The sequence below is a fragment of the Hyperolius riggenbachi genome, chromosome 6, assembly GCF_040937935.1.
Source record: "Hyperolius riggenbachi isolate aHypRig1 chromosome 6, aHypRig1.pri, whole genome shotgun sequence".
In the NCBI taxonomy this organism is placed as follows: Eukaryota; Metazoa; Chordata; class Amphibia; order Anura; family Hyperoliidae; genus Hyperolius; species Hyperolius riggenbachi.
In genome coordinates this window covers 165,605,715-165,623,125 of record NC_090651.1, presented here as the reverse complement: position 1 = coordinate 165,623,125, position 17,411 = coordinate 165,605,715, and the positions used below count along the sequence as shown (strand labels likewise).

At 46.4% G+C, this 17,411-nt stretch overlaps 1 protein-coding gene across 1 annotated transcript in view; it reads left to right on the top strand.

Moving 5' to 3' along the window:
* Positions 1-2,113: 2,113 nt before the first annotated feature.
* The window catches only part of SELL (selectin L), a 128,003-nt gene continuing 112,705 nt past the window's right edge, over positions 2,114-17,411 (top strand). Inside the window, exon 1 of the mRNA XM_068242669.1 lies at positions 2,114-2,327. Within this exon, the coding sequence (XP_068098770.1) occupies positions 2,325-2,327 (3 nt within the window). The 5' untranslated portion in view covers positions 2,114-2,324. The remainder of the gene's footprint in view (positions 2,328-17,411) is intronic.

Genomic DNA, 17,411 nt, shown 5'->3' with positions numbered 1-17,411 from the left:
TTTGAAAAACTCCTCATAGAAGGACAAATACATCCACAGGATCAACTGAGACGTGTCAGGCTCACAATCCGCCCTTAGTCATAGTTGCAGCTATGACTAAGGGCGGATTGTGAGACTGACATGCGTCAGTTGATCCTGTGGATGTATTTTTCCTCCTATGTGGAATTTTTACAAATAAAGAATACGAGCTTTCATCTACCACACTGTGGTCTGCGGATCCCTTGTGGTGTTTCATTTGGCTGCAGTAGTGTCTGAATCACACCAGAAACATACATGCAGCTAATTTTTGTCAGATCTGACAATAATGTCAAAAATGCCTGATATGCTGCATGCTTGTTCACGGTCTATGGCTAAAAGTATTAGATGCAGAGGATCAGCAGGACAGCCAGGCAACTGGTATTGCTTAAAAGGAAATAGGCAGCACGGTGGCATAGTGGTTAGCGCTCTCGCCTTGCCACTCTGGGTCCCCAATTCGAATACCAGCCAGGTCAACATCTGCAGTGAGTTTGCATGTTCTCCCCGTGTCTGTGTGGGTTTCCTCCGGGCACTCAGGTTTTCTCCCACATTCCAAAAACTTACACATAAGTTAATTGGCTTCCCCTAAAATTGGCCCTAGGCTAAAATATACATGCACTACACAATACATACATAGACATATGACTATGGTAGGGACTAGATTGTGAGCTCCTTTGAGGGACAGTTAGTGACGAGACTATATATAGTCTGTACAGCGCTGCGGAAGATGTCGGCGCTATATAAATACTAAATAATAATAAATAAATATGGCATCTTCCATATCCCTCTCCTTACATTTGTACTTCACAATGTACTTCACTGCATGTCTACTGATGTCTGGAGAGAAAGTACATAATGATATACCTCCTTAGAGACTATGAAGACCAAGCAATACATATTGCTAGTAAATATTTGACATCGGTATCAGGTTTGGCACTCCTATTGTTCTGCTTACATAACAGCTTGATACAATTTGAACTGGAGATGTGATTCCAATAACAATAAATTGATACTTTTATTTGCATTGTTTAGTTTAATATAACTGCATATATTTATAATTACAGTACTAATAAAATTATCTGCAAATTATTTTTAGAGATTCAAAACATTTCTGTGGATGTTTTTTCAACATGTATTACTCTGCAGAAAACAAAATGAAATGATTACAAGTTAGGCCCGGTTCACATTAGCGTTTGCTATCCGGATTTTCCGGATCTGATCCGGACCGCATACTGTACAAACGGAACGTACGTTCCGCATAGCAATGCAAAGGCTATGCGGACGTTCACATACGTACGTTCCGTACAGTACGGAGCCGGACCGGATCCGGACTCTTTTCCAACATGCGCTATTTTTTGTGTCCGGATCTCCGGCCCACGCATCCTGACCAGAGCCGGACCTGAGCCTGACAGCACCATCAGGAACACAGAAACCAATGGGAAACGGAAGGCACAGAACACACTGCCTACAAAAACCTGACGTTCTACCCCACTTCCTATGCGTATCCAAGCGGCCATTTCGGATGGGGACACATGGGCCAAGCATGTCTGGAGTGGAGCAGCAGTGACAGACGTGCTGGAGCTGTTTGGCAGAATATCGGAGGTGGAGGTGATGCCTACAGCAGAGGAACCTGATTGTACATGTGCACCAGGTGCACCTTCTGCTGACCCGAACATTTTTTTATTTATATTTAACTATTTTTTGCCCACGGATCCGGATGGCAGCCTGATGCATGCCTGATACAAACGGATCCGGATCGGAACCGTACGGTTCTGATCAGGATCAGGTCAGGATCCGATCAGGATCCGATCAGGATCCGGTCCGTTTACTTGCCAAAACGCAAGTGTGAACGGGGCCTAATACATTTGTCCAGCTTCATTTCTGCTCTGTGCTAGTATAAACTAACATTTCCATTACATTTATGATTTTACATTTTAACATTCAAAACAATACATATGTTTGTTTTTGTTTTGGAATAAGCACAATAGTTTTTATTCTTCTTCTCTAGACACTGCACAAAGGATATTAAGTATTGTTATTATTGTTTAGTGTATAAAAAAATTACATTGTAAAGCCACATACCAGAGTTGCAAACGAGTTTAAGAAATGTTACCATCACATTTCCTTTTTTGAAAGAAGAAAAAAAAAGGTATATCAAAAGAAGTTTAGATCTTGCACAATTCTGTAAATGCAGGAAGTTCATCAGTTCATTTTCATGCCAAGCTATTACACCAGTTATGAGTTAGATTCAGTGACATTTACTGCAAAGGATGTTTTGCTTTTAGGGTTTCAACAGGATCAAAACCACGATGGTAAGTACATTCTTCACATACAGTTTTTTTATTTGTTTATGTGGAAAATAAAATCTATCAGTAATTAACAAACTGAAAATGTAATTTGTCTTGTTAAAATAATGATAATTCCTATTGTAATAACCTTTTTCTATAAATATTCATTAAACCATGCTGAGGCTAATTTCTTACATATCTGCAGTGTGCAATTGTATTGATCTGAGTATAATTGTAAAGGTTTTGTGTTCTTATGCATACTTTTTATGCGTGTGCATTATCTCATCAGCATTTGGTAATAAGTCAGATATGCATACTTTTACACTTTTATTAGGACAAGAATTACAATGTTTAAGAGGTTCCTTTAGTAAGTAAGTATGCAAGCGATAAATCACACCAGGGATTAGATTTACATACTTATTGGCAGGGCCGGTTTAAGCAACAATGGGGCCCCAGGGCAAAATAAACCCCCCCCCCCCCACCCCCAACAGATACCCCGGAACAAAAATCGGCATTAAGGGACCTTTTTTGCAGCTGGTATAGTCAGGGTGTGAAGCCCCAATCGGTCGGAGCTCCACATTCTGGCTACCCCAGCCTGCATGGGGGACAAGGGGTTAAAAAGTTTCAGGAGGGGGGACCCCACATAATTATTTTTTTTTACATTCCCACACTCTAAACATAAAAAAAAAATTGGGAAAATAGGAAAAAATGCCAGGGATCTTCATGCAGCCATATTGCGGCTGTATAGCGATCCCTGGCCAAAGCGCTGCGGCTGCGTATGAACCCCCAGGGAACCCTGTCATGAGATTCATTGCTCTTTCTTTTGATACATGTAAAATTACACTACCGTTAGGTTTGCTACTAAAAGTGACATTTACCGCATTTAAAAGTATACTTTTTTCCTTCGAAACTTTAAAATCGATTTTCTCAAAAACTATAAGGTCTTTTTGAAAAATTGTTTTTTCCTCTTATTCCCAATGATCTCCTTAACATATCCTGCAAATTTAGGGTTTCTAGCATTTAAGGTGGATTTGCTATTAACCATTAAAGTCGGCAGGTTTTTAAATGTGTATTTTTTTTCCTTTGAAACATTAAAGTCGATTTTCTCAAAAACTATAAGGCTGATTTGAATTTTTTTCCTCTTGTAGCCACTGGGGGCCCCTACAAGCTCTGGGGCCCTGGGGCAATTGCCCCCTTTGCCTCTATGGTAGCGCCGGCCCTGCTTATAAGTGTGTGTGTGTGTGTACGTACACCGGAATTTGATTGGATGCCATCTTGTCCCCTCACCTTTTGGATCAAACATTTCACTGCTGTTGGGTATTGTATTTTCACATTGATCACTAATAACCATCTGGCATAATTGTGTGGGCAATTACTGTTATTTGGGCCTCTGATGAAGTTAGTCTTCCAACACGAAACATGTCAGGACACCTGTAGGAACTGGTAGGTGTTCACAGCTTCCCCTACACGATACCCTCTCTTTGCTACATTATCTTAATGCAGATACTATAATATGTATATTGTGCATTATTCTAAGATAATATTTGACATAGCATCAAATTTGGGGGTGTGTAAGTGACAAACACATATAGTAGGGATAAACATAAAACCAAACACTAGATAATGACTACCTCTTTTGGTAGGCTTCTTTCACACTACATCTGTCGCACACGTGGCGCAACAGACAATATAAGCACATCATTCATAACAGGGTGCAATTATATCTCAATGGGGGATTTTACACTGTTACTTTTGCTGTGCGTTGATTTCCAGCAGGATAATGCACAGCATGCAGTGCATTGCCGGGTGACATGTGTGGTGCAAGTATAAAGTCTAGTTTTAAGCTGCACTGTGTGGATTGCATTTCAGTGGTAGGCTGCATTACAACTTTACCATACACCATTCACTGTACATATACTGTATGCATATATATTGTGAAAGCAGACTTAGAAATGGAAGATTACTGCTCATCTAAAAATGCTGTCATCCATTAAACACACATCTGATTTCAACAAGGAGATATCCTCTTAGATAGCACTAGGCTATCTGAGCTTGCAATAGAATGCTACTACTCCCAAATGGTTTGGTGCAAATGCACATATTCCAACTGAACCATGGGAACCCTGACATATGGACTTAAACATACATTAACACATACACAGTATAACACATACTTAATACCCCCATATGTATGAGTGTTATGTATGTGTTTAAAGTGAACCTAAAGGCAGAAAAAAAGCTTATCTGGGGTTTCTTCCAGCCCCCTGCAGTCTTCCTGGTCCATTGCCCCCTCCAATTCTCCATGCGTGGCCCCGTGCTGTGCGTGTCCTCTAGTGTGCTCCCGGAGCCGGGGAGCATTCTGCGCTTGTGCAGTAAGTAAAAATTACTACAGCGCATGTGCAAAACTCTCCCGGCCATGGGAACATGATAGAGGACACGTATGGCCAGCGCCTTGCATGCGCAGTGGCAAACTGACTCATTAGCCGGATTATGGAGTGTGGTATGATGGTGAGTTACCAGGAAGACTTCAGAGGGCTGGAAGAAGCCCCAAGTAAGTAAATGGGCAGTGTTTTTTTTGTTTTTTTTTACTTTAGGGTCACTTTAAGTATGTGTAACTAGTGGGTGAAAATCAACCAGGAACCCTGCTTCTCTAGTGAATAACAATGGAAGCAGCAATTTAGTCCATATGTCAGGATTTGCATGCTGCGCCTGTGTATGTTTATTGTATGTCAGCCTTTTATGATGAGTAATTATTTTTCTGTTCTAAGACTAATTAGGTTAGTTATCTTGTGTTTGGGGGTATATACTGTATGTGCTCAAATGTTATAGCTTGTATCTCATATTTGATAACTTTATGTAGTCTAATTTTGAATTTAATGTGAATTACTAATATAATTGTTTTATTACAGTGTTAGCGCTTTAATATTTATGAATAACAGTTGTAACATATTTACAAATAAGCAAAGTGTAATTATACGGCTACTAAATTAACTGCAGGCATGTACCTATCAACATTATATTATACAATATACTAGTTGGTCATTTTATTGAAGTTTTCATGTTTTAAGTGTTATTCCGCTCTTGTTGAGGACAAACACTGGGGCACATAGGGGTATCTATACTGGGGGTGGGTTCTGCCTAATATTGGGGGCACATCGGGCTCTCTATACTAAGGAGGGAGGGCTGCATAATACTGGGGGCATATCAGGCTATCTATACTGGGGAGGGCTGCCTAATACTGATACAGCCCCAGGACCACGTAACGGCGAAAGGCGTCAAGAACGGTGGGCTGGGATTGTAGGGGATTGTGCGCGCCATCATCAGTCTACCAGCGGCGATCGCCACTAGCAGACTGTTAGATGGAGAAACCGCCATCAATTTACATTGAACAGCGCTGCGATCTACAGCCGTGTAACTCGGCTGTCCCCTGGAGAGGCTCCGATCTCGATCCCCTCTCATAGGCTAATGCCCATGAGAGAGGATCACCCTGATTGGCTGGCATGGGTAGGGAGGGAGGGGAGATAAATAAAAATTGCAATTTTTAATATAAAAAAAAACAAACAAAAAAACAAAGCCCTGCAACAGTGATCAGAGCCCACCAACAGAAATCTCTGTTGGTGGGCAGAAAAGGGGGGGGGGGGATTCATTTGTGTACTAATTTGTATGGCTCTGCAGCGAGCTATTAAAGCTGCAGAGCACTGAATTGCAACAAGTAACCTGGTTACTAGGGGGGTGTAAGCCTACAGTCCTCAAGCGGTTAATACCGGTTGGCCCATCAGGCTACCTATACTGTGGGGTGGGGGGTTCACATTGGGGTATCTATACTGGGGAGATGCCTAATACTGGGGGAACATCTAGCTATCTCTTCTGGGGGAGGGGGCAACCTTATACTTGGGGGCACATCCTGATATCTATACTGATAGGGGGCCTACCTAATATTGGAGGCACATCAGGCTATCTATACTGGGGGCTGCCAAAATTTAAGGGAGAAGAATGAAGTAAAAGAAGAAAAGTGACAGATGAAAAGCAGAAGAGTTGTTTTAGAGGTGGGGCAACGAATCCTGAGAAATCCCAATGTAATTTCCTCAATTCTAATCCAACGAATCCTGACGCTGCAATATTGCGACCCCGCGCCTCACAAGAGCGGTGTTGTCCCCATGTGTCACTGTAGAGATACACATACAGATGCTGTTGCCTGCAGCCTAAACTTCACAAAATAACCAGAGACCCGCTGACGCTGTTGCACGAGCTGCCGCCGGAAAGATACACACTGATGCTGTTGTCTGCATCTTGAGTCTCACATAAGCAATAGACCCAGACCCCCGCTGACGTTGTTGCCTGCAGCCTAAGACTCACACAAGCGATAGACCCAGAGAGATGCTAATGCTGTTCCCTGAGCTTCACACGAGCTGCCGCTGGAGAGATACACCGACACTGTTGCTCGCTCCTCACACAAGCTATAGATTCAGAGACCCGCTGATGCTGTTGCCTGAGCCTCACATAAGCGATAGAGCCAGAGACCCACTGACGCTGTTGCCTGAGTCTCACACAAGCTATAGGGCCAGAGACCGGCTGACGCTGTTGCCTGAGCCTCACACAAGCGATAGACCCAGAGATCCACTGATGCTGTTGCCTGAGCCTCACACAAGCTATAGGGCCAGAGACCGGCTGATGCTGTTGCCTGAGTCTCACACAAGCGATAGACCCAGAGACTGGCTGATGCTGTTGCCTAAGCCTCACACAAGCGATAGACCCAGAGACTGGCTGATGCTGTTGCCTGAGCCTCACAAAAGCGATAAAGCCAGAGACCCACTGACACTGTTGCCTGAGCCTCACACAAGCGATAGACCCAGAGACCCACTGATGTTGTTGCCTGAGCCTCACACAAGCGATAGACCCAGAGACCCACTTACGCTGTTGCCTGAGCCTCACACAAGTGATAGACCCACAGACTGGCTGATGCTGTTGCCTGAGCCTCACACAAGCAATAGACCCGGAAACTAGCTGATGCTGTTCCCTGCAATGCCTGAACCTCACACAAGCAATAGACCCAGAGACCCACGGATGCTGTTGCCTGAGCCTCACACAAGTGATAGACCCAGAGACCAGCTGATGCTGTTGCCTGAGTCTCACACAAGCGATAGACCCAGAGACTGGCTGATGCTGTTGCCTGAGCCTTGTTATAAACTGTTCTTATCACCTTGCTTCGACACCATCGTCTCACAGACTGTGAGATCACTTGACTCTCCACACAGCAAACAGGAGATAGACTTTCTCAGGCTTCTTCAATGTTTACGTTATTTATTCAAGTCACAGAAAGACAGATAGATACAGTCATCATATCCTAGCTATGCCAATCTTCATGTTGCGTTACAAGCTCGTGATGAGACTCCCTGCTGAAGTCTATCAGGTACCTTCTTCCTAACTACGTTACACAAAACTACCTATGTACAGCATACATTATATCAGATTACAGAAAGGAAGAACATGCTTAGAAGTCGTCCCAGTCAGCCTTGCTAGCTAGTGCGGAAGGAAGAAGCAGAAGTGAGCTCTCTTAGCTCCCTCAGCCTTTAATACCGACTAGGAAAGAGTTAAATATGACATCATCTTCGCCACCCCCGAGACCAGATTATTGGTGGACCCACTCGTGGTGTCATCATACACACCTACTTGATTAATAATCAATGAGGCATTTGACCCATATGCAGGAACGTGGATGTTTAGTAAATATGGCCAATGTTTTCTGTTCCTGTGGTGTAGTGTTAAGGTCAGAGTAGTCCGATGGCCTTCTTTTAGGAACATGTTCTCAGTATCTGCGTGTATCCTCTGCTACACGCAGACCCTGAGATGCCTCTGCCTGCATCACAAAACCTCTATTTATTTTAAAGGCATACACTGCGGACAAGCCTTTTACATAAAACTCAGGCCAAGTAACTGAGGCCTACTTAAATTATAACAATCCCCCCTAAAACGGCTTGACCCGCAGATCCCAGCATCTGAACCTCCCAGTACCTGGTTTCTTTTCTTTTATGTTTCACTTTTCGATGTTCGTGCCCACACAACTTCTCTGCTCTAGGCGATTACCCCTGGAAGAGAGAGAGCAAGACCTCTTGGTCTTCCTGTAACCAGGCTCTCTGGGGAGGCCCTACTTCTAAGTCCCTCTATACCACATGCTCAGCATTTGCGTCACTTACGTATCACTCACAAACTTGCATGACCACAGAGAAGTGAAACTCGTTTGGTTGTTACAAAACGGAGCAGTGCCAGGTGCCTTCTAAAAGAGCACCTTTATACAATCAGCTCCATCACAGGTACTACTAAACCTATACCCGTAACCCTGTATATTCCTTAATTTAAACTATTGGTTCAGGAGATTGTTTATGAGGCACCAATCTCTGGACCAGGTTAATTTGTTTTACGTAATTTTAACACGCAACCTCACCTGGATAATGATGCCTAATGTTGTCATCCCCATCCAGACGACCAGTGGGTGTAGAAAGAACTTTGGAACTGCAGAGGCCCAGTCCGAGTGTCCCTGGAACATCACCGGAACCTTTGTCCACCAGGTCAGACTGGAACTCACCTGCTCATTTTTGTGTTCTACCTCGTGAAGATCACCTGTATCATGGTGAAATCTTACCTCTAACTTAGTGTACTGTTTGTTTAACCTTTGTAACAAAATGTGGTCGTCTTGGATCAAAACCTGTTCCCCTTTGTCCCATGTCGTGTTCTCTTTCAGGACGGGAACTACCTGTGAAACTTTGAACTTTAGATTTTTCTTACCAATTTGAAACACAACGTCATCCAACCTGGATGACAGGATCCATATGGGATCTCCACTCACCCAATATGTTCCCCTTGGAAACTCCCCCTTATCTGAACAATTATGAGAATATACCTTGAATGTATCATTAGAACTTATGTTAAAAAACCAAACCTTTCCTTCAGCCACCGGAACTATCGGTTGGGCTTCAGGGTGGATCTTTTGAATGGTAGCCTCGCATTCTGCGTTATTGAGCCTGCAGGCTTCTTCACTAAATTTGACTTGCCCTGGCCAACGCAGGTACTTCTGCAAGAATTGCCCGCATGAGGACCACTCTACTTGCTTCACCTCCCCGTCTAGCACCAAAAAAGGTTGACCTCTCAGGTCCTGGTGTAAGACACGGGTTGAGGTGGGAGCTAAGGAAGTAGCGGTGCCTAAAGGAATGTTGCACCGTTTCCATTTGTTCACCCAAACATCTCGAAGCTGCCATGCAAAAGATCCTTCTCCAGAAAAATTAATATACCTCCCCTTGTCCAATCTCTCGCTGACAAAATATGTCCCCAGCTGTCCTGATTGGACCTCTTCCCCCCTTATGTCCTGAGGCACACTATGTACCTGAGGTCGGGAAGACTGTACTCTCTGCAATCGTTCGATTAAGAGTACCTCTTCACTTACCCAACTATGATGAGGATAAGCTGTTGCATATGGACTGTGTAATATCGTCCCCTGTTGTGACCCGTGTGGTGTGAATGGGGTTCCCTGTGTGGGCTTTCCCTCCCCCGGGTCCGCTCTCCCCACCCTCTTTGTCACCTGGAAATGTGGCTTGATCTCGATTTTTACTTCTTGTTTCGAGAACCACCCACCCTCGGCTTTCCAGCCTTTACGTGTGTATAGTTGCTTCAGAGGCACTCTCTGTTGGTAGCTCCAGAGTGTGATGTTGTCCCCTGCGTCTCTCTGGTAAGAGAATTGACGCCTCCTGCTCGTTCCTCTCCAATCTGGAACCATCTCACTCTGCATAACCAAGACAAGGTACCCCTGAATCACACACTCCACCTTTTGCATGTACCCATTGTACTGCAATGTACCTTTTAACAAACCTTTGGATCGGTGCATCGATTCTGGGAGTGTGACCTTCAATAGCAGATTTACACTGCCTTTCCAGTCACCCTGCCAGCACACCTGACCTTTCAGACCTTTCACCCACATTGTGCCATGAAATTTGTTTTCTCCTGGCACAAGTGCTCTTTCCCTCCATCCCTGCTTGGTCCATCTGTGCCAATCAGAGGGAGGTGTGAAAGGATCAGTACCTTTGTCACCCAACATCAACATGTTTGGGCCTTGCATTCTCATTAACCCCTTATTATACATGAGAATGTCCTCTCTTCGTTCTCCTAGGACGGAATGGCAACCTAGGATCACCATCAGCACGGTACTCTTCATTATAAAAGCACCACCTTGGGAAAGAAAAACATTAACAATTTGCACTATGCTTTGCTCAGACAGTTTTGTTAGTCTCTTTCCGATCTCCGAAATCTCGTGTTTTAGTCTCTTTCCAATTTCAGGAATCTCGTGTTTTAATCTCTTTCCAATCTCAGGAATCTCGTGTTTTAGTCTCTTTCCGATCTCCGAAATCTCGTGTTTTAGTCTCTTTCCGATTTCAGGAATCTCGTGTTTTAGTCTCTTTCCAATTTCAGGAATCTCGTGTTCCTCCAAGCTTAGATTGGCATCTGGAACCTTTCGCTTATCCGACTGACATCTCCATCTTTGCTGCCAGCACTGCAGCTGTCTCAATTCCATATTGCCAAACACCTGAAATCGAAATACAAACAAATCAATTCTTATTAATGATTTGGGATTCGCCCTGCGGCTTGTACTCTTTACCCTTTAAAATGATCAATATATACCGTAATTGATCTCGTTGTTTTATGGTTCTCATGAACTCTGTTTACTCTTATTGGTAGATTGGAGTTAAACTTCACCCCCCTACCTCAGTACTATCCTCAGTACTTACCTGTTTAAAATATGCTCCCGCGGACTTCACCTTTGGAAGCTCGCTTCACCTTTGGAAGCTCTCACCCCATTGCAGCTCACTCCACATCCCCCCTTATCTGTCCATGCGCGGCCGTCGCATGCACAGATTACGGATGCCACACCTGATGCTGCTTTGCAGGTGAGCCTGCAATGCTCTTACTCATTATCGCATTTACTTATCTAGAACTTCATCGCGATACCAGCTCTGCTAGAAGTTCTGTGTGTTGTACCCTCTGATCAATGTTTGCCGTGCCACTACCTAGACTACCAAAAAAAACGGCTGCCTCCCTGTAGGAAGGAGCGCTTTGCACTTAAACTACACAGGGTGCAGGGCTAAGCCTACCAGCGTCACATGCCTGTATGCAGATCCCTGAATGCCCACATGGTAGGTAGTCACATGGCAAACAGCGTACTGATACACTGTCACTCTGTACATGGCAATTCTATCATCTGTATAATTGCCCCATGAACTGCGGTCAGTTTTTGTTCTTTGTGCTACAATTGATAGGAGCTGGAAAAAACATATTTGACCAATCAGTGGACGGAAAAAAACACACAAAAAAACCGCCCCAGCCCAGCATAGACCTCTCAGTCAAGCTCTGGCCCTGTCCACGACAAAAACCGGAAAAAAACGTTACCGCTCTGCAGCAGCGGCGACGGAAACCCGGATTGGTCAACTCCCTTTTTTCCACCTCCGGCACCCCCCTGATGCACTGTCCCCCCCTATACTCTATTGGGAACTCATGCTGCACCACCCATTAAGGTGCCCCACTTACAGGAATAATCCCGTAAGCAACTCAGTACAGACACTTTCCTGACCTGCACTGCTACGTGTGTCCCTGCACCTAGCTGGGACACTTTTCCTATCCGTGCTCCTGCTAATCTTACAGTAATAGCTTGGTGCACATATCCTGGCATTCCTTTCCATGGACTCAGGGAAAAACTCTGGGGAAATACTTTGAGACCCGAGACACACAGTAGCATGTCTCTGTATTTCTACCCCCCTCCCTTTCAGCTGCTCTGCCCGGAGCCGCGAGCACAGCCTGACGTGACGTGGATCCCCCAGCCCCTCCTCCCCCCTGCCATGACGTGTGGGGGCCATGACTCTCGGGGGCGGGCTCTCTCCACTGCCGCCATTTTGAGTCCTGGACTGCCAGCTAAGATGGCTGCTCCCATAGCAGCCTCTCGTTTCCTATATCTTAGGAAAGAAAACAAAATACACACAGAACAAACATTTTTATGCATAGTTACACACAGCATCGATACATTTTACCGAGAGTCAGCCTTCCGCTACCTATACTCTCTGGGATGCTTGCCAAACTTGAGACAAACCGCGTCACAGCTGCAATGCTAAATATTTTACATCTTAGCATCACCCAGGAACGTAGAAACCTCTCTCTCCTCACAAATCATCTGCAGCTTATCTCTGCCATAACTCAAAATTACTCAAGCGCGCAGCGTAACTCTAAACCATATTAACAGCTAATACTGCTGAAACGCACAACAGACAAACTGGCTAAACAACATAACAGATACAGATATTTACAAGCATGTTAGCAGCTCTGACTGGAAATGCGAGAAACTTGCAGAACATCTCACAAACAGAAAGACACTCGCTTTCCTCTTCTATCCCCTCTCTCCCCCCTCCACCTGCTCGACAGCCGCCCCCCCCCCATCTCTTCTGCGGGGCGCTCTCTGCTAGGCTAAAACACAGCTGGCATCACTCCCAGTCTCTGGATGGGGAGAAAAAAAAACAAAACCAACATAGAAGGAGGAACAAAACAAAAAAAAAAATGGAGCACGCAGCCTCCACGCTGCAATTAACACAGAATATAACAACATAAATCAAACTTGCCTGAGCAGCAGATTCTTGGCAATTCATCAGCATTCCCGCAACTTCACCTGCGAAACTTCCATGGACTCCGGAACTTTCTGAGCGTTTAATCACCGTCATCTCCGTCCCCACACTGGACTGGCTCAGTGGATCGACATCTCCCACAGCGAGTTGCAAACTGGCCCCGGAGTGTCCCGTCCGACCCATATTTTGGCTGGTGACTACAGTACACAATGCAGTCACAGTGTAACGTCCAAGAGTTTCGCCGCTGATTTCTCGAATTGCTGCCGTGTGCTTGGCTCCCGCACACTTTCCACACCACTTATCAGTATCAGCTTGATAAGCTTTACCGTCCGCTTCCATCTATTCCGCTTGTTTTGCTGTGGACTATCTTGAAAACACCTTCGGCCCCCGGCCCCTGTCTGCTTGTACTGCTAGACAGTGTTCAATCAGGGTTTAAATCGGCACCACTGTTATAAACTGTTCTTATCACCTTGCTTCGACACCATCGTCTCACAGACTGTGAGATCACTTGACTCTCCACACAGCAAACAGGAGATAGACTTTCTCAGGCTTCTTCAATGTTTACGTTATTTATTCAAGTCACAGAAAGACAGATAGATACAGTCATCATATCCTAGCTATGCCAATCTTCATGTTGCGTTACAAGCTCGTGATGAGACTCCCTGCTGAAGTCTATCAGGTACCTTCTTCCTAACTACGTTACACTAAACTACCTATGTACAGAATACATTATATCAGATTACAGAAAGGAAGAACATGCTTAGAAGTCGTCCCAGTCAGCCTTGCTAGCTAGTGCGGAAGGAAGAAGCAGAAGTGAGCTCTCGTAGCTCCCTCAGCCTTTAATACCGACTAGGAAAGAGTTAAATATGACATCATCTTCGCCACCCCCGAGACCAGATTATTGGTGGACCCACTCGTGGTGTCATCATACACACCTACTTGATTAATAATCAATGAGGCATTTGACCCATATGCAGGAACGTGGATGTTTAGTAAATATGGCCAATGTTTTCTGTTCCTGTGGTGTAGTGTTAAGGTCAGAGTAGTCCGATGGCCTTCTTTTAGGAACATGTTCTCAGTATCTGCGTGTATCCTCTGCTACACGCAGACCCTGAGATGCCTCTGCCTGCATCACAAAACCTCTATTTATTTTAAAGGCATACACTGCGGACAAGCCTTTTACATAAAACTTAGGCCAAGTAACTGAGGCCTACTTAAATTATAACAAGCCTCACAAAAGCGGTAAAGCCAGAGACCCACTGACACTGTTGCCTGAGCCTCACACAAGTGATAGACCCAGAGAATGGCTGATGCTGTTGCCTGAGCCTCACACAAGCGATAGACCCAGAGACCCACTGATGCTGTTGCCTGAGCCTCACACAAGCGATAGACCCAGAGACCCACTTACGCTGTTGCCTGAGCCTCACACAAGTGATTAGAGATGTCACGAACCTCCGATTTTCGGTTTGTGAACCGGGTTCGCGAACTTCCACGGAAGGTTCGGTTCGCGTAAAAGTTCGCGAACCGCAATAGACTTCAATGGGGAGGCGAACTTTGGGAGTGGGATACATGCCCAAAGTCCCGGGGAAAAATCTGGATTTGACGCAAAGCAGCGGTTTAAGGGCAGAAATCACATTGAATGCTAAATTGCAGGCCTAAAGTGCTTTCAAACATCTTGCATGGGTATACATCAATTAGGGAGTGTAATTAGAGTTCTGCTTCACACTGACACACCAAACTCACTGTGTAACGCACCGCAAACAGCTGTTTGCGTAGTGACGGCCGTGCTGGACTGGTGCACAGCATGGCCAGAGTGTAGGCCGTGGCGTTTTTCAAGCCCATATGGTCGCCGGGCTGTGGTAGCTCAATGATAGAACAACAGTGACTGTCCAGCTGATCAAATTTGGTCTGACCACAATGAAGCAACGACCTTATTATCTTTTGTGTGCCACCCCCACCCGAGACACTCAAATAGCCGGCGGTCATTGCTTCATTGGCACATGTACATGCCTTTTGTTTCTTTGTTGCAGCCGCCCGCAGTGCAGCCAGAAAAATTAGGCAGGCATGTACACGCACCAGAAAAACTTGTGTAGCGGCCGCTGCTAGCAGCGGCCTTAAAAATTCAGGAATCCGCCTAGAGTCCTGGACCCTGTTGGTGGTGGCTGAGAAGGCAGTCAAGCGGCCTGCAGGCAGAGATGCTGTGTGTGGGGACTGACTTAGTCTTCGGTCGTACGGTAGCCCTTCGTGATCCATTCCTCATTCATTTTGATAAAGGTCAGGTACTGAACACTGTCGACTTAGGCGACTTCTCTTCTCAGTAACTACGCCTCCAGCTGCACTGAAGGTCCTTTCTGACAGGACGCTTGCTGCAGGGCAAGAGAGAAGTTGTATGGCAAATTGGGACAGCACTGGCCACAGGTCAAGCCTGCTCAACCAGTAGTCCAAGGGTTCATCGTCGCTTTTCGCAGAGTCTACATCCACACTCAAGGCCAGGTAGTCTGCTACCTGCCGGTCCAGGTGTTGGTGGAGGGTGGATCCGGAAGGACTATGGCGAGGAGTTGGACTAAAGAATGTCCGCATGTCCGACATCACCCTGAGATCGCTGGAGCGTCCTGTCCTTGCCTGCGTGGACTTGGGAGGAGGAGGGTTACTGCCAGTGGTACCTTGATTGCGTTGTGCAGCCACATTACCCTTAAACGCATTGTAAAGCATCATCGACAGCTTGTTCTGGTAACAGGTCCACCACTTTGTGCCTGTACCGAGGGTCTAGTAGCGTGGCCACCCAGTACAGGTCATTCGTCTTGAGTTTTTTGATACGGGGGTCCCTCAACAGGCTGGACAACATGGAAGAGGACATCTGCACAAAGCTGGATGCAGACGTACTTTCCATCTCCTCTTGCTCTTCCTCAGTGACGGGATGCAACTCCTCTTCCTCCCCCCAGCCACGAACAATAACACGGGAACGTGGAGCAGCAGAAGCCCCCTGTGACGGCTGCCGTGGTTGTTCTTCTTCCGCCGCCTCTTCCTCCTCCACAGAAACACCTTCCTCATCATCACCATCACCAGAGTCTGACTCCTCTCCTTCCCCACACGACTCCTCTTCTTCCTCCTCCTCCTCCCTCTGTGCTGCCGCAGGTGTTGTGGGAACATCGGGTTCGGATGTAAATGGCTCCCATGACTCCTGCTGCCGTAACTCTTCTCGTTCACGCTCCTCCACAGCTGTATCCACCACTCTACGCACGGCACGCTCCAGGAAGTAGGCGTAGGGGATGAAGTCGCTGATGGTGCCCTCATCGCGACTCACCAGTTTGGTCACCTCCTCAAAGGGCTCCATGACCCTGCATGCATTTCGCATCAGTGTCCAGTTGTTGGGCCACAACATCCCCATCCTCCCAGATTGTGTCCTTGTACTGTAATGATACAGGTACTGGGTGATGGCTTTCTCCTGGTCAAACAGGCGAGAGAACATCAGCAGGGTGGAATTCCAGCAAGTCGGGCTATCGCAAATCAGGCGTCTCACTGGCAAGTTGTTTCTACGCTGAATGTCCGCAAAGTGTGCCATGGCCTTGTAAGAGCGCCTGAAATGCCCACACAACTTCCTGGCCTGCTTCAGGACGTCCTCTAAGCCTGGGTACTTGGACACAAATCTTTGCACGACCAGATTCAGCACATGTGCCATGCAGGGTATGTGTGTCAGCTTTCTCAAATTCAACGCAGCAATGAGATTGCTGCCGTTGTCACACACCACGTTGCCGATCTCAAGCTTGTGCGGGGTCAGCCATTGCTCCACCTGTTTGTTAAGAGCAGCCAGGAGAGCTGCTCCAGTGTGACTCTCCGCTTTTAGGCAAGACATGTCTAACACTGCGTGACACCGTCGTACATGGCATGCAGCATAGGCCCTGGGGTGCGGGGGCTGTGTAGCTGGAGAGGAGATCGTGGCACCAGCCGAGGAGGAGGAGGATGACGACAGCGAAGCGGTGGTAGCAGGTGGAGAGGAGGTGGCTGGAGGCCTGCCTGCAAGCCGTGGAGGTGTGACAAGTCGGTCCGCTGCGCAGCCACGTACTCCCTGCTTGCTGCCATCGGTCACAAGATTGACCCAATGGGCTGTGTATGTAATGTAGTGGCCCTGCCCGTGCTTGGCAGACCAGGCATCTGTGGTCAGGTGGACCCTTGACCCAACGCTGTGTGCCAGAGATGACACCACTTGCCTCTCAACTGCACGGTACAGTTTGGGTATGGCCTTTTGTGAAAAATAATTGCGGCCTGGTATCTTCCACTGCGGTGTACCAATGGCCACAAACTTACGGAAAGCCTCCGACTCCACCAGCTTGTATGGTAATAGCTGGCGAGCTAATAGTTCCGCCACGCCAGCTGTCAGACGCCGGGCAAGTGGGTGACTGGCAGACATTTGCTTCTTATGCTCAAATACTTCCTTCACGGACAGCTGGGTACTGCT